The 20,744-nt window shown below is 34.3% G+C and overlaps 1 protein-coding gene across 1 annotated transcript; it reads left to right on the forward strand.

Annotated features, from left to right (window-relative positions):
• Positions 1-2,185: 2,185 nt before the first annotated feature.
• On the forward strand, positions 2,186-14,469 carry LOC145663680 (uncharacterized). The gene is made up of 3 exons (XM_081729776.1): positions 2,186-2,275; positions 4,556-4,709; positions 14,211-14,469. The coding sequence occupies exons 1-3, from the start codon at positions 2,198-2,200 to the stop codon at positions 14,324-14,326; spliced, it is 348 nt and encodes a 115-aa protein (XP_081585902.1). The 5' UTR covers positions 2,186-2,197; the 3' UTR covers positions 14,327-14,469.
• Positions 14,470-20,744: the final 6,275 nt, after the last annotated feature.

Below are 20,744 nucleotides of genomic sequence, written 5' to 3' on the forward strand. Positions count from 1 at the left end.
TTTTGCACTATTATCGTTAAATATGAGCAACATATTACGTAATTACGGTACACAGTTAACTATGAGTTATATTTATGTATCGTTGTACTTCCAACAAGGGGTTAAAGGAGATGAATAATCAATGATCAACAATACACTGTCCGTAACTAGATAAAACATACTCTCAATCACATATTACTACGGTCAAAATACTAAATTATGCACACACGTGCACGCTACATACCACATAAGCTAAGAAAACAAACATCAATACACATTACTATATATGTTAAATCATGTTATCACACGAATTTACTATATGTACTCCAAAATGAATCAATGTTTTTACCATTCTAAATCGCCTCTAATAAACTGAGGAAAAAGAAACGAAATAATTAGAGCCCAATGGCCCTACTACTAATTAAATCATGGTTTTCCAAATACTTTTAATACCCCAGGAAGGACATATTAAAACTACTAATGGTAAGGGCCCCTTTTCTGAAGGGAAAAGAACAATAACAAAATTCGTTCAAGCCATCCCTTCGGAAGCTGTGATCAACTAAGGAATAAATGAGAGTCCCTGTTAACGTTTACGCTGACATAATGAGAATCCTCCTAACTACAGTAAAATCATATACTGCCATATAGAGAAAACAATCACATAAGCTATATACACAGAACTATATCGTACCCTACATGAATTTGGAAAGGATAATCTAAATGTTTGAATCACTGATTCTTAAATCTTGAATAGTCACGACTCAAAAATCGAAGCTGTTTGACGCTGTTCCTGTCCACAGTAACTTATAGATGCCATCATGGCGTCCTTAACTTGAGATTCCATATCGCGCCAATCTTTTTAACTGTTTTTTTATGGAATTTCAATAAGCTTCGACTCTCAAAAGCTTCCTGGATGGTTCATTTCTTAAATATTACTAATTTTACCTGGATTTACTACGTTTCTATCCGAAAATCCCGAATATTTCGTAAGCGAAAACAGACGTGGTCTGGTTCAGTTATGTCCCAAGCAGAGAATGAGAATAATCGCGCCTTAATACGAGATCGTCGGAAATAGTCCCAATCTGAACAAAGAGTTTTGGCGGCGGAAGAAATGTAAAGCGAATAGAAAATGATAAAAACTGGATGAAACCGGATTTTGGGAGGATATTGGCATCTCAGAGGGATGAAGGGGTCTGAATTATTCTGCCAAATATCAGATTAGTGGATAATTTCAAGAATTTCTGTCCAATTGCGGGCCTATGTTTTCGTATAGCATTAAAGTATATAACGTCAATAATCATCCATTTGAAATTCCCATATATAGGATTTACATTAAAATAATGCATAAATAAAGATATTATTCCCCGAAATATAGTTCCTACTGGATTATTCAAAGCTTCCCCATTGATTTTGATTTAAATAAAGATCAAATGAATTTACTACATGGACCGAAAAATATATTTTGAAAAATCGTATAGTACAGTACGTTCAAAAAATATTGGGCTCCTCCAAACAAAAATTTCATTACACGACTGTAATGGTACATTATACCCTATATACCTGTAGACTTAAAAGTTATGTTCGTAAAGGGTATTAAAGTTCATTTTTAAATCAAAATTTCTTCAAAATTGTTACGTCATCATTCCAGCAATGGCCACCAAATAGCTGGAAGTTTGCTCTGATTGCGTGTAGCCTGGCAAAAATTGCCTTCCTACTCTGTATGATTATTGAGTTACAGAGATTTTAACTTATCCATCATATTTAATAAGCAGATTAGATAGATGAAATAGTAATGCCATACTGGAAATTGGCCAAAAACGCTAAGGTGACGTCAGAATCTGAAAGAGAACATTCCATTTTATAAAAATGTGAAAAGAAAAAAAGAAGCTTTTTACAACACATAACGGCATAGGGAATTTCAGCATTGCTTTCTTATGGGCTATATACTTCAAAAAATTAATGAAAACTATGGTCGTACGAAAGAACAGTTAATATATAAGAATGGTTTCCTTAGAATTAATTACATTTTACGAATACCGAAAACACTATAATTTTACATTTTACGAATACATTATAATGAAAACACTCGTACTACGTATATTTTGTGAATAAAATTTAGTCTGTTTTTTCATTATAAATTTGAACATACCGTACTTTTCTTCCTTTTTTAAAGGTCAATTTGCTTTGAATTTCTTCTGTTGTTTTCTCAACAGATTGGATGTTAGATAACAAAACTTTGTTAATTATTTCATTTGTGCTGGCAACTTTGACATTGGCTCTGACGCATAGACTTCTTGTAAGTATATAATTTAAACTTAATAGTTTTATTTAAGTTAGATTTAGAGAGAGTTTCTAGAAATTTATTATTAATACATTATGTTGTTGAAGAGCTTAAAAAACAACAGCACATTTCTCGTTTCAGCGCTAAATATATCACATTCTGAACTTAAATAAACATCCCCAAAACTACTAAACAACCTTATTACCTTATAACTGAAGAAAAAGTAAGTGTTGCTTATGAGGAAATTGTCTCCTCTATTGTATCCCAAGTGTTAAGGCGGGAATGGATTTGTTGCTGAGCACTAATCATTAATCCAATGAGATTCTATTTCGATTTCATACTATATGAGTTTATGATATTCAAAACCGTTTTTTTTTTTTTTTTTTTTTGTATTCTCTCATTCCCTACTAGATTTCAGTCCAGTAATTCTTCAATAGGCAACATCTTTAGCATGGAAGGCATAATAGTTGCCGTTGAACTAAATGCATAATTGATTACTTTCATTGCTCCTTTTTACAAGTAAACAAAATTTTTAAAAAGTTAAGGAAAAACTTTCTTAATTTTATTCTCCTGTCTAGATTGTCTTGAGTAATGCCTATGCTGGATTAGTTACCCATCCCGGCAAAATTAACGACATGACATTACGGTTTGCCTTTCAAATATGAACACTTTTAGTAGATTTGAATGGTTTTTAATCTTTTATGTATAAAAAAAAACTTGTCTAAAGATGTTCGCACAAATTTTGCGTAACTTGTATACATTTCCAATTCGAGATCCTTCTAACCAAGTATCCGTATCACATTGTAAAATAAAAATGATGTATTGACGTAAAACACTTCTGTAAACCTTTTAGTGTAAAATCTTGATTTTCACTATTCTCCTTGACTCTTCGTAATGGTACGATGATGTATTTACTTTATTAAACAATTTTAGTCTAATCTAAGTGATCTAAATAGAATTAAGTTAACATTTGCACTTAATATTTATCATCAGTAGTTACATACGCTTCAAACTCACGGGTAAACAAGTCGCTGTAATGGAACTGGAGATGCAGAAAGAAAATTATAAGTGTAAGGGACTAACGATCATATCACTAGTAAAAAGATTGGATAAATAACTAATTGCGCTTTTTATATCAAGCAGTGGATAACGAATCTAACCGTATCCTTTCTTGGAATTACAAGAAACACTACTTCAAATTTGGGATATTTAGATTTATTTATATTTCAAAGTTGAAAACAGTTTTCTAGGCAGCTGATAGATGAGGATATTTTTAAAACAGTTCCATTGCATTCAGCAACCATAAAATTTGTATAAAATTGGTAATTGTATCGAAGAGTGGGTAATTTTACTATTGGGATAAGAACTCAAATTTGAGGTCACTTTTCTCGGAACTCCATGAACGGACATGTTCTAAAATAGTTTCACTGGATTCAGCATCCTCAAAGTACATAAAGAGTTATTAGAAATGTATCTAAGGGTGAATATTTGTATATGCGCCACTGAAGAGATCACCAATTAAAGATTATATTTTTCGTTACTCCATGGACAGGTATGTTTAAAAATATCTTCATAAAATGCGCAGTTAGAAATTTATCCATACGTTGGAACGGAATTCTCGTTCGCGAGCTTTCACGTCGATAATGGCCTAAAACAAGGAGATACGTTATCGCCATTATTATTCAGCTTTATTCTGGAGTACGTTATAAAGGAAATCAAAGACAGCAACCAGGGCCTAGAGCTGAATGATAAACATACGAAGCGCAGATTGGTAGGTCTTGACAAAGATGCTATCAACCCCTTGGTTACATGCAATTCACATTACTTTGTAGATTATCTGGTTGCCACATATTTTAAGATATTTTCCCATCAGCCTTTGCAGGAATTATGTTTTTTTAATTAATTCATTAATAGCTAATTTTTTTTAGATATTTTATACGTAAGATGAGCTAACCTATTTCTTGCCTTGGAAATAGGTTATTTGCTTAATGAAAATCTCATCATAACATGAAAAACGATTCTTGATGTACTCGTAAACATATCTTCAAACATACATATCAAACTCAAAAAAGTGGGATTGAGGTTAGCAAGAACCCTTAAGGATCTTTAAACGGGAAATGAGAATGATGTTCAAAGCTGAATCTAATCTCGTACAAGCGGGTAACATAGAAAACCTAAACAAGTTTTGCACTTTATTCCGAAACACGTTTCAAAAAACGTATTGAATTATACATTTATTAAGAAATTAACTTTTTATTATTACTAATCGTATTGGTTTTTAAAAATTATTTGCAGAAAAATCCGTGGATCAGAGCAATAGTTACTCTTCTATCTTTGAAGAAGGCGAAGTGGTCAAACAGTATCGGAGACCAAATTGATTCCTTCCATTACGCTATCTGCTGCAGCTGGATTGCAATTCTTCTGTTCAAATTAGCCTTCATCGTCATAAGTAAGTATTTTACGAGAACCAATTGATGAGTAATTTCAATATTAGTATTTAGTGATGTATATGTCCTTTTGAATTAATATTACAATATTTTCAACAGTTTTTAATTTTAGTAATGGAGTTATGGTTAAAACGTATTTATATATGCAATAAATTTAGCCAGAATTTAAAGTAGTAAGGACAAATCTGAATCAAATTGCTTGGTTCTAACATCAATATCAAGTGTATATATATCCTAATCCTGACTATATATAAAACTACATGAACTGACATAAATTAAAGGAGTACTTCCGGTTGATGTGGAAGTTGAAATTTGACATGATTGTAGCTTTCTCGGATTAACCGACAGTAAAATTGCCAAAAGTGAATATTTTTAATTTTTAGGGGGTCTAAAGGAGGGCATAGGCCCCGTGTTATTTAAATGTGTCTTTTTCTGAACCTACAATCTCATGTTTTAGGTACTTGGAATTGGAATAAAAACTTGAAATCTGGTATGCTTGTACACTTTCGTTAGCTTTACCTAAGTAAATCAGTAAAGATAAAACTTTTCAACTTTAGAGTGGTTTTATGGACAATTGAAAATCTTCCCCATGTTATTTATATGGGACACTTTTTACACTCCAAAATTATTGGGCATTTCCAATAGGGCTACAATGATTAAATTTGACATGATTGTAGCTTTCCGGGACTCCCTAACCCACAGGAAAATTTGCCGAAAGTGAATATTTTTAATTTTTAGGGGGTCTAAAGGGGAGATAAAGAGATTCCCCATGTTATTTAAATGGACCTTTTTCTGGACCTATAATCTCATATTTTAGGTACTTGCAATTGGAATAAAAATTTGAAATTCGGTATGCTTGTACGTTTTCGTTAGCATTAACCAAAGTATATCATACAAAAATTGCATTATTGTAGCCTTCTGAGACTAACCGATAGCAAAATTGCCAAAAATGAATATTTTTTAAGTTTTTAAGAGTTCTAAAAGGGAATGAAGAAATTCCCATGTTATTTAAATGGGAGTTTTCTTGGGAAACAAAATCTTGCCGTTTAGATAGTTGAAATAGGAAAAGAAACTTAAAATTTGGTAGAATTGTAGGTTTAAGAGGTGCGTGGCCGTAGGCCGAGCAAAGGCGGGGATCTGGGACTGAAGCCTCCACCTGGCCAAATTCAGAAAATATTAATAGCAAATGCAGAAAATTCACTGTTGATGAAAATGTAGAAGTTTGGGGGCAGAGCCTCCAGCTAGCCGAAGGCAAGCTTTTAATATAAAAAGGTAAAATACTCATTTCTTAGTTTCTATATACGTGGAATTTCTGATCCTAATTTCTAAGCTATCCTTTGACCTAAAGTCACTAACTTCTACTTTCTCGTAGAATCAAATTACTGAGAAACAAACTGACTTTTTTACATTAGGCGCTCTGTGTTTTCTAATACTCCGCCTGGCCCCGCTCGGCAAATGTTACAAAATTTTCCCTCGATAGAACACTCATACACAAACATATATTTTGTATTGATCTATCTTCAATATGTAAATATTGTTGGTTTAATTTTTTATGTCTAACATAAAATATTGTATGTAAATCATTGTTGATAGAATTAAAGTTTCTATTCTTGTGCTCACTGTTATCGTTACTAAGAGCATGAAAATTCAGTGCAGCGCTGAATGATCTTTGAAGCAGACGTACATTGACACTTGTCCGTAAAAAGAAAAAGATGACAGAACTTTTCTTGCAAAATTCAAGCAATCGTTTCCTTACATTGACGAAGCAACCTTGACAATAAGCTGTGAGCGAAGATGCAGAGAATACCAAAGCTATGACAACAACGACAACTTTGTATGTACATATCGCTTCGATGAGGAAGTTGTAAGACCATTATTCATATATACTTTAACATGTTTTGTCGTATTCTGGTTTTCGCTTGAAGACATGAAGTTTAAGGGAATTCTTCCGTACGTTAGTGTGAGAACCGATCTCCGCACATTTTGTGAGCTACATAAGGACACCTCAATGCAAATAATAGAATTTGATCAGTTTTCCACTTCCCGGAACGACATACCGAGTGGCTCTTCTTGGAATATGAAGATAGAAAATAATGAAGGAAAAGAACAGAAATTTGACATTTTTGAGTGTAAGAAGCTTGTGTATGCAGGGATTCACTCAAACAATTCTCTTACTACCGTTGGCTCAGATGATCATATTAACGAACTATCAGAAGATGATTTCCTGAGCGACATCACAGAACCTGAATTTGATGGAATAATCTTTAATTCCAGTACAGAGAGCTTAAGTTCACGCTAGAAAAAAAAAAAAAAAAAAAAAAAGACCATGGTGGAAAAGATTGTTGTGTTGCTGTAGTGGTGGTTGTCCATAAGGAAACGCTTGCTTTAAGAAGTGAGCCACGAAAATTAGAGACGCCTCCAATAGGGGATACGTTTTGGCAAATTCTAGCTACGATGACAACAGTAATAATGGAACCCCCTATGTCAAAGTTCAGACTTGCACTTTAATAATTTTGGAATACGAAAATAAGAAGAAATTTATGAATATAGCTGCCGTGCCTGGGCTCATACAAAGGACTTAGGAAGTTAATTGGATTAGATGGGATTCAACAGTTCTCTTTGAAAGTATAGAATGAACACAATATTCGGTGCTTAATATGAAATACAACTTTCTTTGCGAATAAGGCTACCACAAGTGAAACAAAATACGTATTTTGTTAATTTTTAATTGTGTTAGAACTCTAGTATTGTTCTATGTATTTAAGTGAGACTTTTGTAAATCCATACCGAGATGGTTCAAATGAGTTGTAAACATGCCCGTGCTAGGTTACTGACGAAGGCGGTGGACAAGTCTATCAAAAGGGCGCCCATACAAACGTGAATATATATATATATATATATATATATATATATATATATATATATATATATATATATATATATATATATATATACTGTATATATATATATTGTGTCGTCGGGAGGTGTCGTCTTAATTAATATACTGAACGTCGGGAGGTGATTCCTGACAACGGAGATAAAACGAAAAGTATAGACCAACCTGGGTGTAGAAATGCCTCTGAGCTATGACCACCCGAAAATTTTCGAGAAAATGCAACAGCAGCCATACTCGAGAACAAAATGTCAGATCGAAATCGTGCAAAAGAGAATGTCCATTATTTTTAGTCGTAGATTCCATTAGTGTACAATCGGATGTAGTGCAGTGGCGGTGCAAGGGCGACTCCCAAAGAAACTGGAGTATTCCTTGGAGTATTTTATCAAACATCTTTTATCAAACGTATGTGTACACGAAACAGCTGTTAAGAATAACAGTTCACAGTCTGATATTTTCAATCGTTGACCGCATTGCAAAGATGACATTGCCGAAGCAAATTATTCCGCGTGCGGTCAAAAACACCTGAAATTTCGGAGTTGAATGTCGCAGCTATGTTAACTCGAGCAACAAGTTCTTCGGCTGTCGTGGCTAGTGTTGAATACAAAAGGCGTTTCATAATGCCCCAAATAAGAGATCACGGGGCGTGAGGTAGTGTGAAAGAGGTGGTCATAACACAGGTCAATCTCTCCCAATCCAACTATCTGGGAATGTTTCCTTTAAGTAGGTCTGCATATACACATCAAAATGTGCAGGTGCACTGTCATGCTGGAATCACATCTACTGTCTTATGTTCAAGGACACATGATCTAACAATTTTCGGAGAACATTACATAAAAATAAAGATACGTACTCCCACACAGGCAGGCCGGTAATAAATAAGGTCCTACCACAAAATTATTCACCCTACTGCGCCGCGCGCTCACTCTTAAATCTCTATGCTGATCGTTCACTAGTTTTTTACGCCCTACACATGGCTACTGCTAGTTTCAGGAAGATTTTTGATAATTCCCAGTACGCTGTGTTTAAATTCAACTGTCCACACGGTGCAATTTCCTCCGATTTTATAAGGGGAAATTGAAGAGACTCTATCTCCCGAAGGCGAATATGGAGGCGTGGAAAAAACACAGGGAATGTTACTCTCCTATGAGGGCGACGGTTACGATATAAATCCCTTGCCTCTGGGATATTTCCCCTTATCTTTCCATAAATGAGGTGCATATATCTGCTAGCTCATGAACAGGGTAATCTGCCATTGCGCATGCACATTACTTAAACACCAACGTCTACAGTTTTACACGACGTGAATACCTGGACACTACACTCTACCGTCGGACGCAACACTTCCTATCCTGTTATACAGCAATTCTACACGTAACATCAGAGCATCGGACACTGTATATTACTCACAAGTTGTGTCAGATGCCTACTATAACACAGCCACGCTAATTTACGCCATCCACATCAAAACTGCAATACAGCCTTCCGCGAGCAACTTGCAAGTGGCATATAAGGGACGATAATTCCGTAAGTGCTGCTACGTCTAAGCAAAAGTACACATTCTCTTTCCTCCGTGTTGGTATTTCATCCACCTCCAAAGTACATAGAGAACGTCGAAAGAATCTTTTCCACCAGTTGTTGCATGTGTTTTCTTCTAGAAACAATTTTCTTCTAAAAAATTGTTACACCAGTGACAAAATCAAAATATAAGTGGGCTCACTACGACACTATTTTGGTATATTCACAACAGGAATGTAGTTTTTCGTAGGTCAGGATTAAAGGGCATTTTTTCAACTCCAAGAGAGGGGAAAAGCCCCTCGAAAGTATCCCTGGAAGAAGGTTTACCTAATGGATAAGTTAAGTATACTGTTCCAGCGCATTTCTTAGTATCATTATGCAACGTGTACAAAATCTCGTGTTTCATCAATTTTTGTTGCTTCTGTGCACAGAAGTATCATATTCCACGGAATTACATATTACGAGGAGGCAATCCTTTAATGCAGCTTACTTTCGCCCAATATGTATCTGGAAAATTCCCTGTACACTCGTTGATCACATGTGATCTTTGCATTTTTGAATAGCCTACATGTTATGTCTCTTTACATACCACCTGACTGTCCTATGCACGATCTTTTTAAACCTAATCTGGATCAATTTTTTTTTTTTTCATTTTCACACACTTGTAACTAGGACAGAAAGCTGTCCATTTATCATCCCCTTATTAATAGCCTAGAAGATATAACTGTGATACGTTAAAGAATTCTTTTCGTTTATATTATTGTCCCGAGAGTTTATTTTTGTGCTGAGACGAAATAGATCAATCACACATGTGTATACCTCTTTCTTTCGAATTCTAAGTGTTCTAATTTGAACGATGTACTATTAGATCTACTTTTGATTGTTGAAATCTTGTACTTGATTGTTGTTCATTGCCCTTATTCAACGTTTGATAAAATAGTCGACGGAATACTCCAGTTTCTTTGGGAGGCACTCTTGCGTCGCCACTGTACACAAATGGGATCTACGACTAAAAATAATGGACATTCTCTTTTACCCGACTTCGATCCTATGTTTTATTCTTGAGTTATGGCTGTTCTTACATTTTTCCGACAAATTTTCGTGTGATCAAGGCGCCAAAAGGAGGCATTTTTACACCCAGGTTGGTGCATACTTTTCGTTTTATATCCGTGTCATGAGTCACCTCCTGAAGTTTATGTTAATTAAGTTACACCCTGTATATATACGGGGGCCATTGTATGTATTAAGACCCAAAGTATGTTTAATAACTTAAATAGCTAAGCTGTGAAAACTTCTTTATTAGAGAAACATTTTCTAGTTCTTGTAAGATTTTTTTTTTGTCAAACAAAATGAAGCTAAATATATACTAATAAATCAAATACAATAGGCACTGATTATTCCAATACTGCTCTAAAACACACAGGAATAATCACATGACAAGGGCGCCTCACGTAAAGGGCGCACTGTACCCTTCACGGGTTCTTCACCAACAGTATGTATTCATTGTACAGAACTGTGCCATACAGAAAAATAAAACCCTTTATCTTTGATGTGGTTTAGCTAGGGAGCCTTTGCAAAGGGCGCACTGTACCCTTCATGAGTTCTTTACCAACAGTATGTGTTCATGGTACAGAACTGTACCATACAGAAGAATAACTGAAACCGTTTATCTTTGATGTGTTTTCGCAAGGGCGTCTTATATAAAGATCGCACTGTACTTATCATGGGTTCTTTGCCAATAATAACCGTAAGAATTTGTTATTAAAAAATGTACCTTTATATATAATGTGATGCTTCGGAGGGCGCACCGGGACATGTCCCGGTATTCCGGTGGGCCAGCACGGGCCTGATTGTAAACGCATGTGGACGCCCAGTGAATGAAGAAAGTACTTAGGTTTGGAAAAGAAAGCAGCATTATGAAGAAGGATCTGAAAGACAGCGAGAAATTGGACGAGAACTTGTTGAAAATACAGCATCCTTACATTGTTGGCAAGAATGAAGCTGGAAAAGCATGCTGAGAAATAGTTTAAAAGATTAATTGAAGTATGGTATATTATATTGTTTCGTGTGTTTAGATAAATATTCAAACGAAACACGCAGGCAACAAATTATTTGTTTTATGTAAATGCAATCATGTTAGATTGAATAATCTATATATATAAAAGAGAACGTACAAATCCTTTGTCCGCTCATCACGCTAATACGGCTGAACCAATTTCTTTTATTTTTGGGGGGTTATTAGGATTTGGACCCTAGATGGTTTTTATCATATCACTTTAATTTTCAATTACCAGTGTCTTGAGATAATTGACCATTCAGGTGTCCATTACGTACAAATCCTTTGTTATTAGTTCATCATAGGTAAAAATAAACGTATTTATATGCAACCCGCATGACCGTGTCACTCGGCGGGTTAACATACATGACAGGCGTTATAATGGTTTTTATCATATCACTTGAAAGCGAAAAAGTAAAAATTATCTAAGTAACAAAGTTTATTGCGTTCGGGGGTGACCGCAGCGAAGCGGGGCGGGTTAACATAAATGACAGGCGATATAATGTTAACATTTACTGCAATCTTCTATGGTTTTTATCATATCACTTGAAAGCGAAAAAGTAAAAATTATCTAAGTAACAAAGTTTATTGCGTTCCGGGGTGACCGCAGCGAAGCGGGGTGAACGCTGCTAGTCTGCTATAAATTTGTCATTTTTATTTTGGATTTTAAAAAGTATTAAAAAACCATACGTTGCGTAACCTGATTTACTATTCATAATAGGCCTACTTTTGAAATTATAAAAAAGAAGGGCAAAAACTTTACCAATCCGTTGTATATAACAGTGGTTCCCAACTTAGGGTTCTCAATCAGTTTAGGGGTCACGGAGGCTCAGTGATAGAGCGTTCACCTTTGGTACATCGGTTCCTTGGTTCGATCCCACCTCCCTTCTAGTGGACTTTGTGGTGGACAAACACCGTGTGCGTGGGTTTTCTTGGGATTCTTCTGTTTCCTCCCACTTTCTTCATGACACCATTTCATTCATTTCACATCATCACCGTCTCCTTTAGTCTAGCCTGCATAACCGTGGAACATAAACCTTAAAGATTTCATTTCATTTCTTTCAATACAAAGTTCTAAATTAATCCTTTTATTGTCATTATAGATGTATTCAATGTCAGAAGTCCTTTCGCGCTCTCTCTTTTTATATATGTGTAGAATTTCTATTTGGTCTACTATTTTAATTTCCATAATTCTTCACTTCTTTCGTACGAAATTGGATAGAACAGGCTACATTGGTAGAAGAAGTTGACAAAGATATATATATTGTTTATTTTTCCATCGTGGTTCCCATTTCCTGCTTTAATTTCTTCTTCGGCAGAGATAAAATTTTCTTCTTCTTCTTTTTTCATTTACTTGTGAATATTCCTTTGCTTATTGCTAATTTTCGTGGTACCCCTGTTCTCGATTCTCTTAACTTAGATTAGATAATTTGGAAGTCTTTCTTTTTTACTACGGATAAGAAGTTACTAACCAACTTTATTATATTGAAATAATTTTCTGTTGTTCTGAATGAATATTTAAATAAAATGGAGAAATAATTCTTCCAATGCTTCTTACACGTATATAGGTTCTTTAAAATCCTGTTTCAAAACTATATAATCGAGTAGAGTACAAAAGAAGGGATGTGTACAGTTTCAGAGATAAAAGCTCCAACTGTATAGGAATATGTACTTAACAGCTCAATTAGTGAAAACTATTATCCGTAAGGCAGTGTCACTTGCTCTACCGCATCATGTGCATTTCAGAATTGTGTAACAGAAGTTCATACTATGTACCCGAAAAAATAAGGTATTTCCTGGAAGTAAGAAGTAACATTGGGGCTAAATGAATGAATATTAACAAAATGCCTACGAAGACTCCATAGTTTGTGTGCAGTAAGTACAAAATATTTACTGCAAAGAGTTTACAAATGGGATAAGACTTACATACATGTACTTGACTTTTTCATGTGCCCCGATTGGATTTGTGGTAAATGATTAAGTTTTATGATGTTGATGCAGTATTGAGGTAATTGCGAATCAATTTAAATTAAGAGTAAATAATACCTTTCTAGAAAGCAGAAAATGATGATTGGGAGCCGTATCTTTGATCATACATCAGCTAGTTAAATGTGTGCTGTCTGGAATATCATAGCCTTTCGACTGCTGATACTGCAGTGTGCTGGAGCCTTCAAATTAAGATCGTCTTAAGCAGAGACTATGAGAATATCTGTTTTCACATGGGGAGAATAAGTTTCATTTTGGACATAAAGGCACCAAAACTGTCACAAATCAACTTAGGGGCCCGAAAAGCTATGAATTCGGCATCAATCATTTTCAATTATTTTTACGTCACCACCCTCCCCATAGGAGTACTAATGGGGTCTGAATTTGGATTTAAATAGCATCGGAAGTGACATTGTTCCTCTCAGCGACCCCAAAAGTTATAGAATCGACACTAATATCTGCCACTTTCGATCAATTTTATATATCTCCTCCTCCTGTAACCAAGTTGCGGGTCTGAATTTGGATTTAAACGGCATCGGAAGTGTCACTATTCATCTCAGCGACCACCAAAACTATGGATTCGGCACTAATATCTGTCATTTTCGATCATTTTTATATATTTATCTCCCTTCCACCTCCCCGTCAAGATACAGCTTCAAAATGAAATAAAAAAAAATATCCCAGACCCGAACCTGATCTATGTTCAGATCTGTCATGTGGTTCAAGAGTTATTAAGTTACAAACATAGTGACTTTCATTTATATATATATTAAACACATATACTATAGTATTAATTTCGTTTGAATAGAGCAATGGGTAAGTACACGGATGTTCTTAAATGCATTTCCATTGCATATACGTATAAATTGTTCATTACGGAATTCGTAATATTTGCTTTACTGTTAGAGAGGAAGCGCTTTCTATAAAGACAGCAGATAGGAAACCGTTTTGCTCTCCTTATTTCAAAGATTCTGAGTCTAGAGTTGATTTTAAGAACTCATTAAATAATTGTACTTTACAAAACAATATAATTTTTCATTTTCTTTGCAGCAATAAAGGCTGGAGTTATGTTGTATTTGGAAATAACCGTCTTATATGGCCTCTTTCTAGAAATAATAAACAATATAGCTGATTGTATGTTTCCTCCACCACGAAGTCAGCAATGAAATCATAATAATGAAATAACATTATAGTTCCATATTAAAATATTGTGATTTAAAGATGTTCACTGGACTTTATGTACTTACTTCGTTAGATCTGTTCAGAATTCTATGTGTAATTTATATTCAACATAAATAATTAAAATTAAATAAATACAAATCAACACGTGTATTTTAGTTTATCCGATTGTAGTCAAAAGTGAAACACAGGGTGGCCCAAAAGTAGGTATACAGTCCCGTACTGATCGGCTCATTGCATTTTATATAATTTATTTATTTTTATCCATATAGGTTAACTTACAAGGAACGGACACGAACGTGTCATCTGGATATCTGAATCCATCATGGTCCATTCTATAAACATAACAAAGATATGTTCATGTACAAAAAAATAGGTGCCATGGACAACGGAGCAAGTCCCTGGGCCCATTAACTCAGTTAGTATAAAGAAAATCGTAGACTCCCAGTGAAATAGCTATTGCATCAACACTATTCATTGGAAAGTCATGGTTTATAGTTCATTCTCTTCAGCACAAAACAAGCTTTCCTGAGATGCTATGTATTGGGGCCCATAACGTACTTGTACAGGAAAAATTGAGATAATGTCGGGAAAATTCCATCCAGAAGTCCCTCACATCAACTTTGGTCCCTCTGGAGTGGCCCCGGGTAAAAGCATAAAATCCAAATGTATCTCGAAATATACTATAATAAATAGGGAATGTGTGTACCGAGTTTTGTATTGATAGACGGAATAGGTATTAGGGGAAAGTGAGTATTGATATACAATCTTTAATTTGCTGAGGTGCATAACGTTGCCAAAAGTTGAAAATCACACAGGCAGGATAAAGTATTTTCCTGCTATTGGGTGAGAACATTCCAAATTTCATCTGTATTTTATATATAACTTTTAATCCTCACAAATCGTATAATTATGTTGTGTATAGGAATCTGAAATACTTGTTAACTCAGTTTTAAGTGTTGCCTGAGAATTGTGTTTCTTTCCAAGATGGCGGAGGAAAACAATGCAAATGCTAGTTATAGGAAAGTTGATAACTCTGATGTTATGGAAGTATAAGTACATTTGGAAATAGTTACTAATAGTAGGAGATTTTAACAACAATATTTGAAGGTTATACTGAAAATCAAAAAGGTTCAAATACGGGAAATAATAGTGTGATTTCTGATGATAATGAGAATATTGTAAGGTTCCACGTGTCTTCACACTATGCTGGATGTCAGGCCCGAAACCAGCCAGAGGTTTGAGGGAGTCATGAATATGTCAAGGGGGCCAAGTCATTAAAAATTCTCTTACAAATGTCTGAATTGTGCATTTTGTATTGAAGTCTGGAGCGGCCACGAAAAGTTTGGGGTGGTCTGGCCCCCCTAGCCCTCCTCTGGTAGCGGGCCTGTTGGATGTAACCATGTATTTCTACACCACATGCTTGAAGTAAACAAACATTGTACAAAAGACAATAACCAAGAAGAATGTCGTTCACCATCCTCAACTGTCGGTAAATGACGGAGATCAACGGAGGTAGCTGACATTTTAGGGTAAAAGAGGAGAGTACACGACAAGAGACATCAACCTCTCCCAGTTGATCAAGTCACCAACTCTCTAAGACGCCTGATCATTGAGAGCTACACTACCTATACGCTCTGAGACGCCTTGTTATTGAGCTCTTTTCTACCTCTTTAAGACGCCCTGCCATTGAGAGGTATCTATCCTATACGCCCTAAGACGTATCGTCATTGGGCTTCTCTAAACTTTACCAAGAAACCTCCAAAGATAGAGGAAAGTTGTACTATTTGTAATATATTGTATTCAAGAGGATAACTTTTATAATACAAGATGATGGGAAAGTCCAAACTCCCGTGTACCATTTTTTGCTCTACCATATAGTCAAAAAAACATTACAATATACTTTTCACACAACTGGAAGAAACATGTACATATTTCCCCTTTTTCCGCAATATATTTCATATGTGAAGTCAATCATTGAAGACTTAGGTACTAAACATTTGATGTCAATTAGTCGAAAATTTTACTTGGTCAAGGTATCTGGCATAACTACTTGTAAATTTACTGTCATAGGCAAGAATTTACTTAAAATCACTTTTAAATCAGGCCAAGAAGTCAGTATGTTTCTAGAACATTATATTCTTAAGAAAAAGTAATTGTGAGATATACTTTTAAAATCACATTATATATACTACAGAATTAAAGATGTTTATACGGACATTAATATGGACGAATTATTGAAAGATATTAAAAGTGATTTCCCAGTTATGTCTACATGTGGAATTTCCCGGTATGATTCAACTAAGATAGGCAACCTACATGTTTGGTCGTTCAAACCTTTGATTCTCAAATCTTACCTAAAGATATTATGATCTATTACTTATCGTTACCTGTTGAAACACATGAATACACGTGGTAAATAAGGCTGCTGAAAAAACAGGCACATAGCCAGTTATTCCAAATTAACATATAAAATATGCAATAAATGTAACTCAAATCAAATGATAATAACAGTAATCGCGACCCTAGGTATGTGAATTGGGGGGTCTCGTATGAAGTGGACTCTGAGCTTTGTGAGGAAAGAAAAATACATAAAGCAATGCAAATGATGGTAGTATAACGTCCTTTGTTTAATGAAGCGAACAATATAGTAGACAAACTTCACAAACTCACATCTGATACTCAGAAATAGCGAAGTACATATCCACAGTACGAAAGGAATCTCTACTACTTCCTTCATAAACTAACTCTATGGCTTATGGAACCCGATGGTTCGATGCCGCGTTCACAAAAGATCTCAACTTACTTCTATCCTTAGCTAACTGGATCCAGTTTCTACTTTGGATTCCTCTCTCTGCGAGATCCATCTTAATATTGTCCTCTCATCTGCGCCTAGGTCTTCCTAATGGTCGTTTTCCGATTAGTCTTCCAGTCAAGACTTTGAAAGCGTTTCTACTTTCTTCCATCCGAGCTACATGACCTGCCCACCTGAGCCTCCTAGACTAGATGACCCTAACAATGTTTGGTAAATTGTATAAACTATGTAGTTCCTCGTTATGAAGTTTCCACCATTCCCCATTCCCGTTCCTCTTGGGTCCGAATATTCGTCTCAGGATCTCGTTCTCAAATACTTTCAGTCTATGTTCTTCTCTCAAAGTAAGCGACCATGTTTCGCAACCATACAGAACAACAGGCATGATTATTGTTTTATATATTTTAAGCTTCAAATTCCTCGACATAATTCGCGACAAGAGATTTTGAACCGAATAGTAACCCGAATTCCCTGCTTTTAGTCGACATTTAATTTCTTCGTGAATATGATTTTTGTCTGTTAATATTGATCCTAGATATTTGAAGGTGTTCACTTTATCAAAAATATTATTTAATATTTTAACGCATCTATAATTTGCCGTATTACGGTCCCGACGCACTTCCATGTATTTAATTTTCTCTGCATTTATTTCTAAACCCATGTCCCTGCAAGCGTTTAATAAGATCTCTGCATTTCTTTCTATTGTTCTCCTGTCATCCCCTATTAAATTTACATCATCAGCATATGCCATAACCTGGTGAATACAGTTCAACTCTAGTCCCTGGTTGCTATCTTTGATTTTCCTTATAGTGTATTTCAGAACAAAGTTAAATAATAATGGTGACAACGCATCTCCTTGTTTCAGGCCATTTTCGACTTGAAAGCTCGTGGACAAAAATTTTCCTACCCGGACTTTACTTTGGGATTCATTTAAGCATATCTTAATTAATCTAATTAGCTTTTTCGGTATTCTAAGTTCTGTAAGAACGTTGTATAATGTTTCTGTCTTAACCGATTCGTAAACCTTTCTAAATCAATAAATAGTTGATGTCTGTTGTATTGCATTCCCACTTCTTTTCGAGTGTTTGTCGAATGGTAAAATATTTGGTCGATAGTTGATCGATTTCGTCTAAATCCGCACTGATAATCTCCAATAATTTCATCTGCGTATAGAGTCAATCTTGCTAATAGAATATTTGAAAGGATTTTATAGGATGTTGACAGAAGAGAAATGCCTCGATAATTATTACAGTCAGTTTTGTCGCCTTTCTTGTGTATTGGAACAATGATTGATTCTTTCCACTCTTGTGGCAATTCTTCCTTGTTCCAGATAAGGAGAATGATTTTGTGTATCTTGTTCCACAATTTTTTGGATCCAGCTAAAATTAACTCAGTCAGCATTTCGTCTACACCCGGAAATTTGTGTTTCTTTCAACACAACTTCCTTCATATCAAATATAAAATGGTAATAAGATGTCTAGTTCACTAATGAGGCTCTCATGATGCTCTCAATTTAGAATTAGATGCACTTTCTGGTAAATAAAGAAGTTTAAATCAAGAACCAGGAACTTCAGCTTTACAAGCTTATGATCCTTCTCAATTAGAATCATTACAATATCACAATAATAGTGATGAAATAAATACAAAAATCAATACAGTTAAAACAATGAAAAATATATAAATTGATGGAAACACCAGAGCATAACGATTCCATAGGTATTAATAAAATTATGTCGGGAGGTCGCTTCCCTTACACGCATAGAGAACCTCTATCTAAATTATCAACTGATAGAACTCCTGAAGTAACCAAGAAACTAACAGCATTGAATCATACATCTTCTCCCCAATAATTACTTTCTAAAGATAAGGAAGCATTAAAAAATGCTAGTACTGTATTACTCTCATAAAATATAGATGTTTCTCGTTGCTCTTTGTAAAATATAGTATGCAAATAGATAACATGCTAAATCTTTCATAGATAACAGGCATGGAAGTAGAAGATTCTCGACCACCTTCTATAATACATGGAACTGCCAAAACATATATAATAAATTATATTTTCTCCATAATCTAATATCATTTTTGATCCTGATATCATCATACTACAAGAAACTTGGTTAAAACCAAACATGCCTTTAAATATTAAAAATTACAATGTTGTTTCACAAAGTGAAGATGGATATGGAGATATTGTTTTCTGCATCAAAAATAACCTAACATTCATTCATAAGCTTAACATAAATTGTCCGAATAATAATATTCAACTCGCGTCTTTAAAGATACAAAATCTAAACTTTTTGAATATATCATATATACATTCCACCACATATCATTCCAAATAAAGACTTTTGGGAAACTTTTTTCTGATAATAATAATTTTGATTACAAAACTGGAAACACAAGTACACAATATGGGGAAGTTCAAGATGAAATATTGCCGGTAACAAGTTTTTACAAGCTCTGACAAATTCTCAATATAATGCGATGATGATGGAACATCGACAGAAATAACACTGCATGAAAAAAGTGTACCAGATGTAAGTATCGTGAAAAATATTTTTCTATAAACACTAACTGGAACGTCTATTTTAATCGGGGAGGAAGCGATCATTATCCTCTTTTATATTCAAGTCATACTACAGATATTAAATCAACATTCAGCAAAAGTATTACAAAAGAAATCAGTTCAAAATTACAATCTGTTACACTTAATACAGATTGGGTTATCTATTAAAACACTATCGAAGATTCATGTAAACTTATGGAATAGAAGTCAGCTTATAATAAAAAAGTAATATTAATGTTATTCATGATTTTATTAAAAGAAAACTGTATCAGTATCGAAAAATCATTCAGATAATTCTCAAAAATTTACGAATACAATCATAGATCTAAATCTAATCAATGTCAATGTCAATCTAGAATGTAAGTACAAAACAATTGTCAAAATTCTCTCAAAATATTTTTACATACCTGAACTAAAAAAAAGATTTTTTTACAATATAGTAAACAAAAATCTATAGTCAAAAAGATCACACTATATTATAAAAGAAAACGTTGAGAAGCATTTTGTAATAACGTTTCATATCTTACTCCAAAATATAAAATCTAGTTTAAAAAAATCAATATCAGCATTCACAATTATTAATTGAATATCGTATCAGAGACAAAGATTGCATAGTAGAATTTCATCAATAATAAACTTCCTCAACTGTTTAAAATTCTAGAAATACGAGAATAATTTTAATATATATATAAAGGATTATCTTTATTAGAAACAAGTTTCTCTAAATTAAGATTAAATATTGTTCTTCAGAACATCCATGCCAACAGTTCCTCAGGAATGGATAGCATATACAACAAACAGTACAAAAATCTTTCAGATAGTGGGAAGAATTCGCTATTAAAAATATATAATAACATTTAGGAAGCAGCTATATTCCTTTACAACGGAAACGATTTCTTATAATTCCCATCTTAGAAAGCAAACAATATATTGGCAAAGCGGAAAACTATAAACCTATAGCCTTACTCGTTTGTTCTTTCAAGCTATTTGAAAGCCTATTATTAAATGGATTATTATGGTTTTTAGA

This window comes from Thermobia domestica, chromosome 11, assembly GCF_964235325.1.
Source record: "Thermobia domestica chromosome 11, izTheDome1.hap1.1, whole genome shotgun sequence".
In the NCBI taxonomy this organism is placed as follows: Eukaryota; Metazoa; Arthropoda; class Insecta; order Zygentoma; family Lepismatidae; genus Thermobia; species Thermobia domestica.

What these genes read in the sequence shown, in the direction of transcription:
- LOC145663680 (XM_081729776.1), top strand. Translation starts at nt 2,198, where the DNA reads ATGTTAGATAACAAAACTTTGTTAATTATTTCATTTGTGCTGGCAACT. An exon ending in CTCTGACGCATAGACTTCTT is followed by an intron (nt 2,276 to 4,555) that starts GTAAGTATATAA and finishes AATTATTTGCAG; the next exon opens with AAAAATCCGTGGATCAGAGC. An exon ending in ATTAGCCTTCATCGTCATAA is followed by an intron (nt 4,710 to 14,210) that starts GTAAGTATTTTA and finishes TTTTCTTTGCAG; the next exon opens with CAATAAAGGCTGGAGTTATG.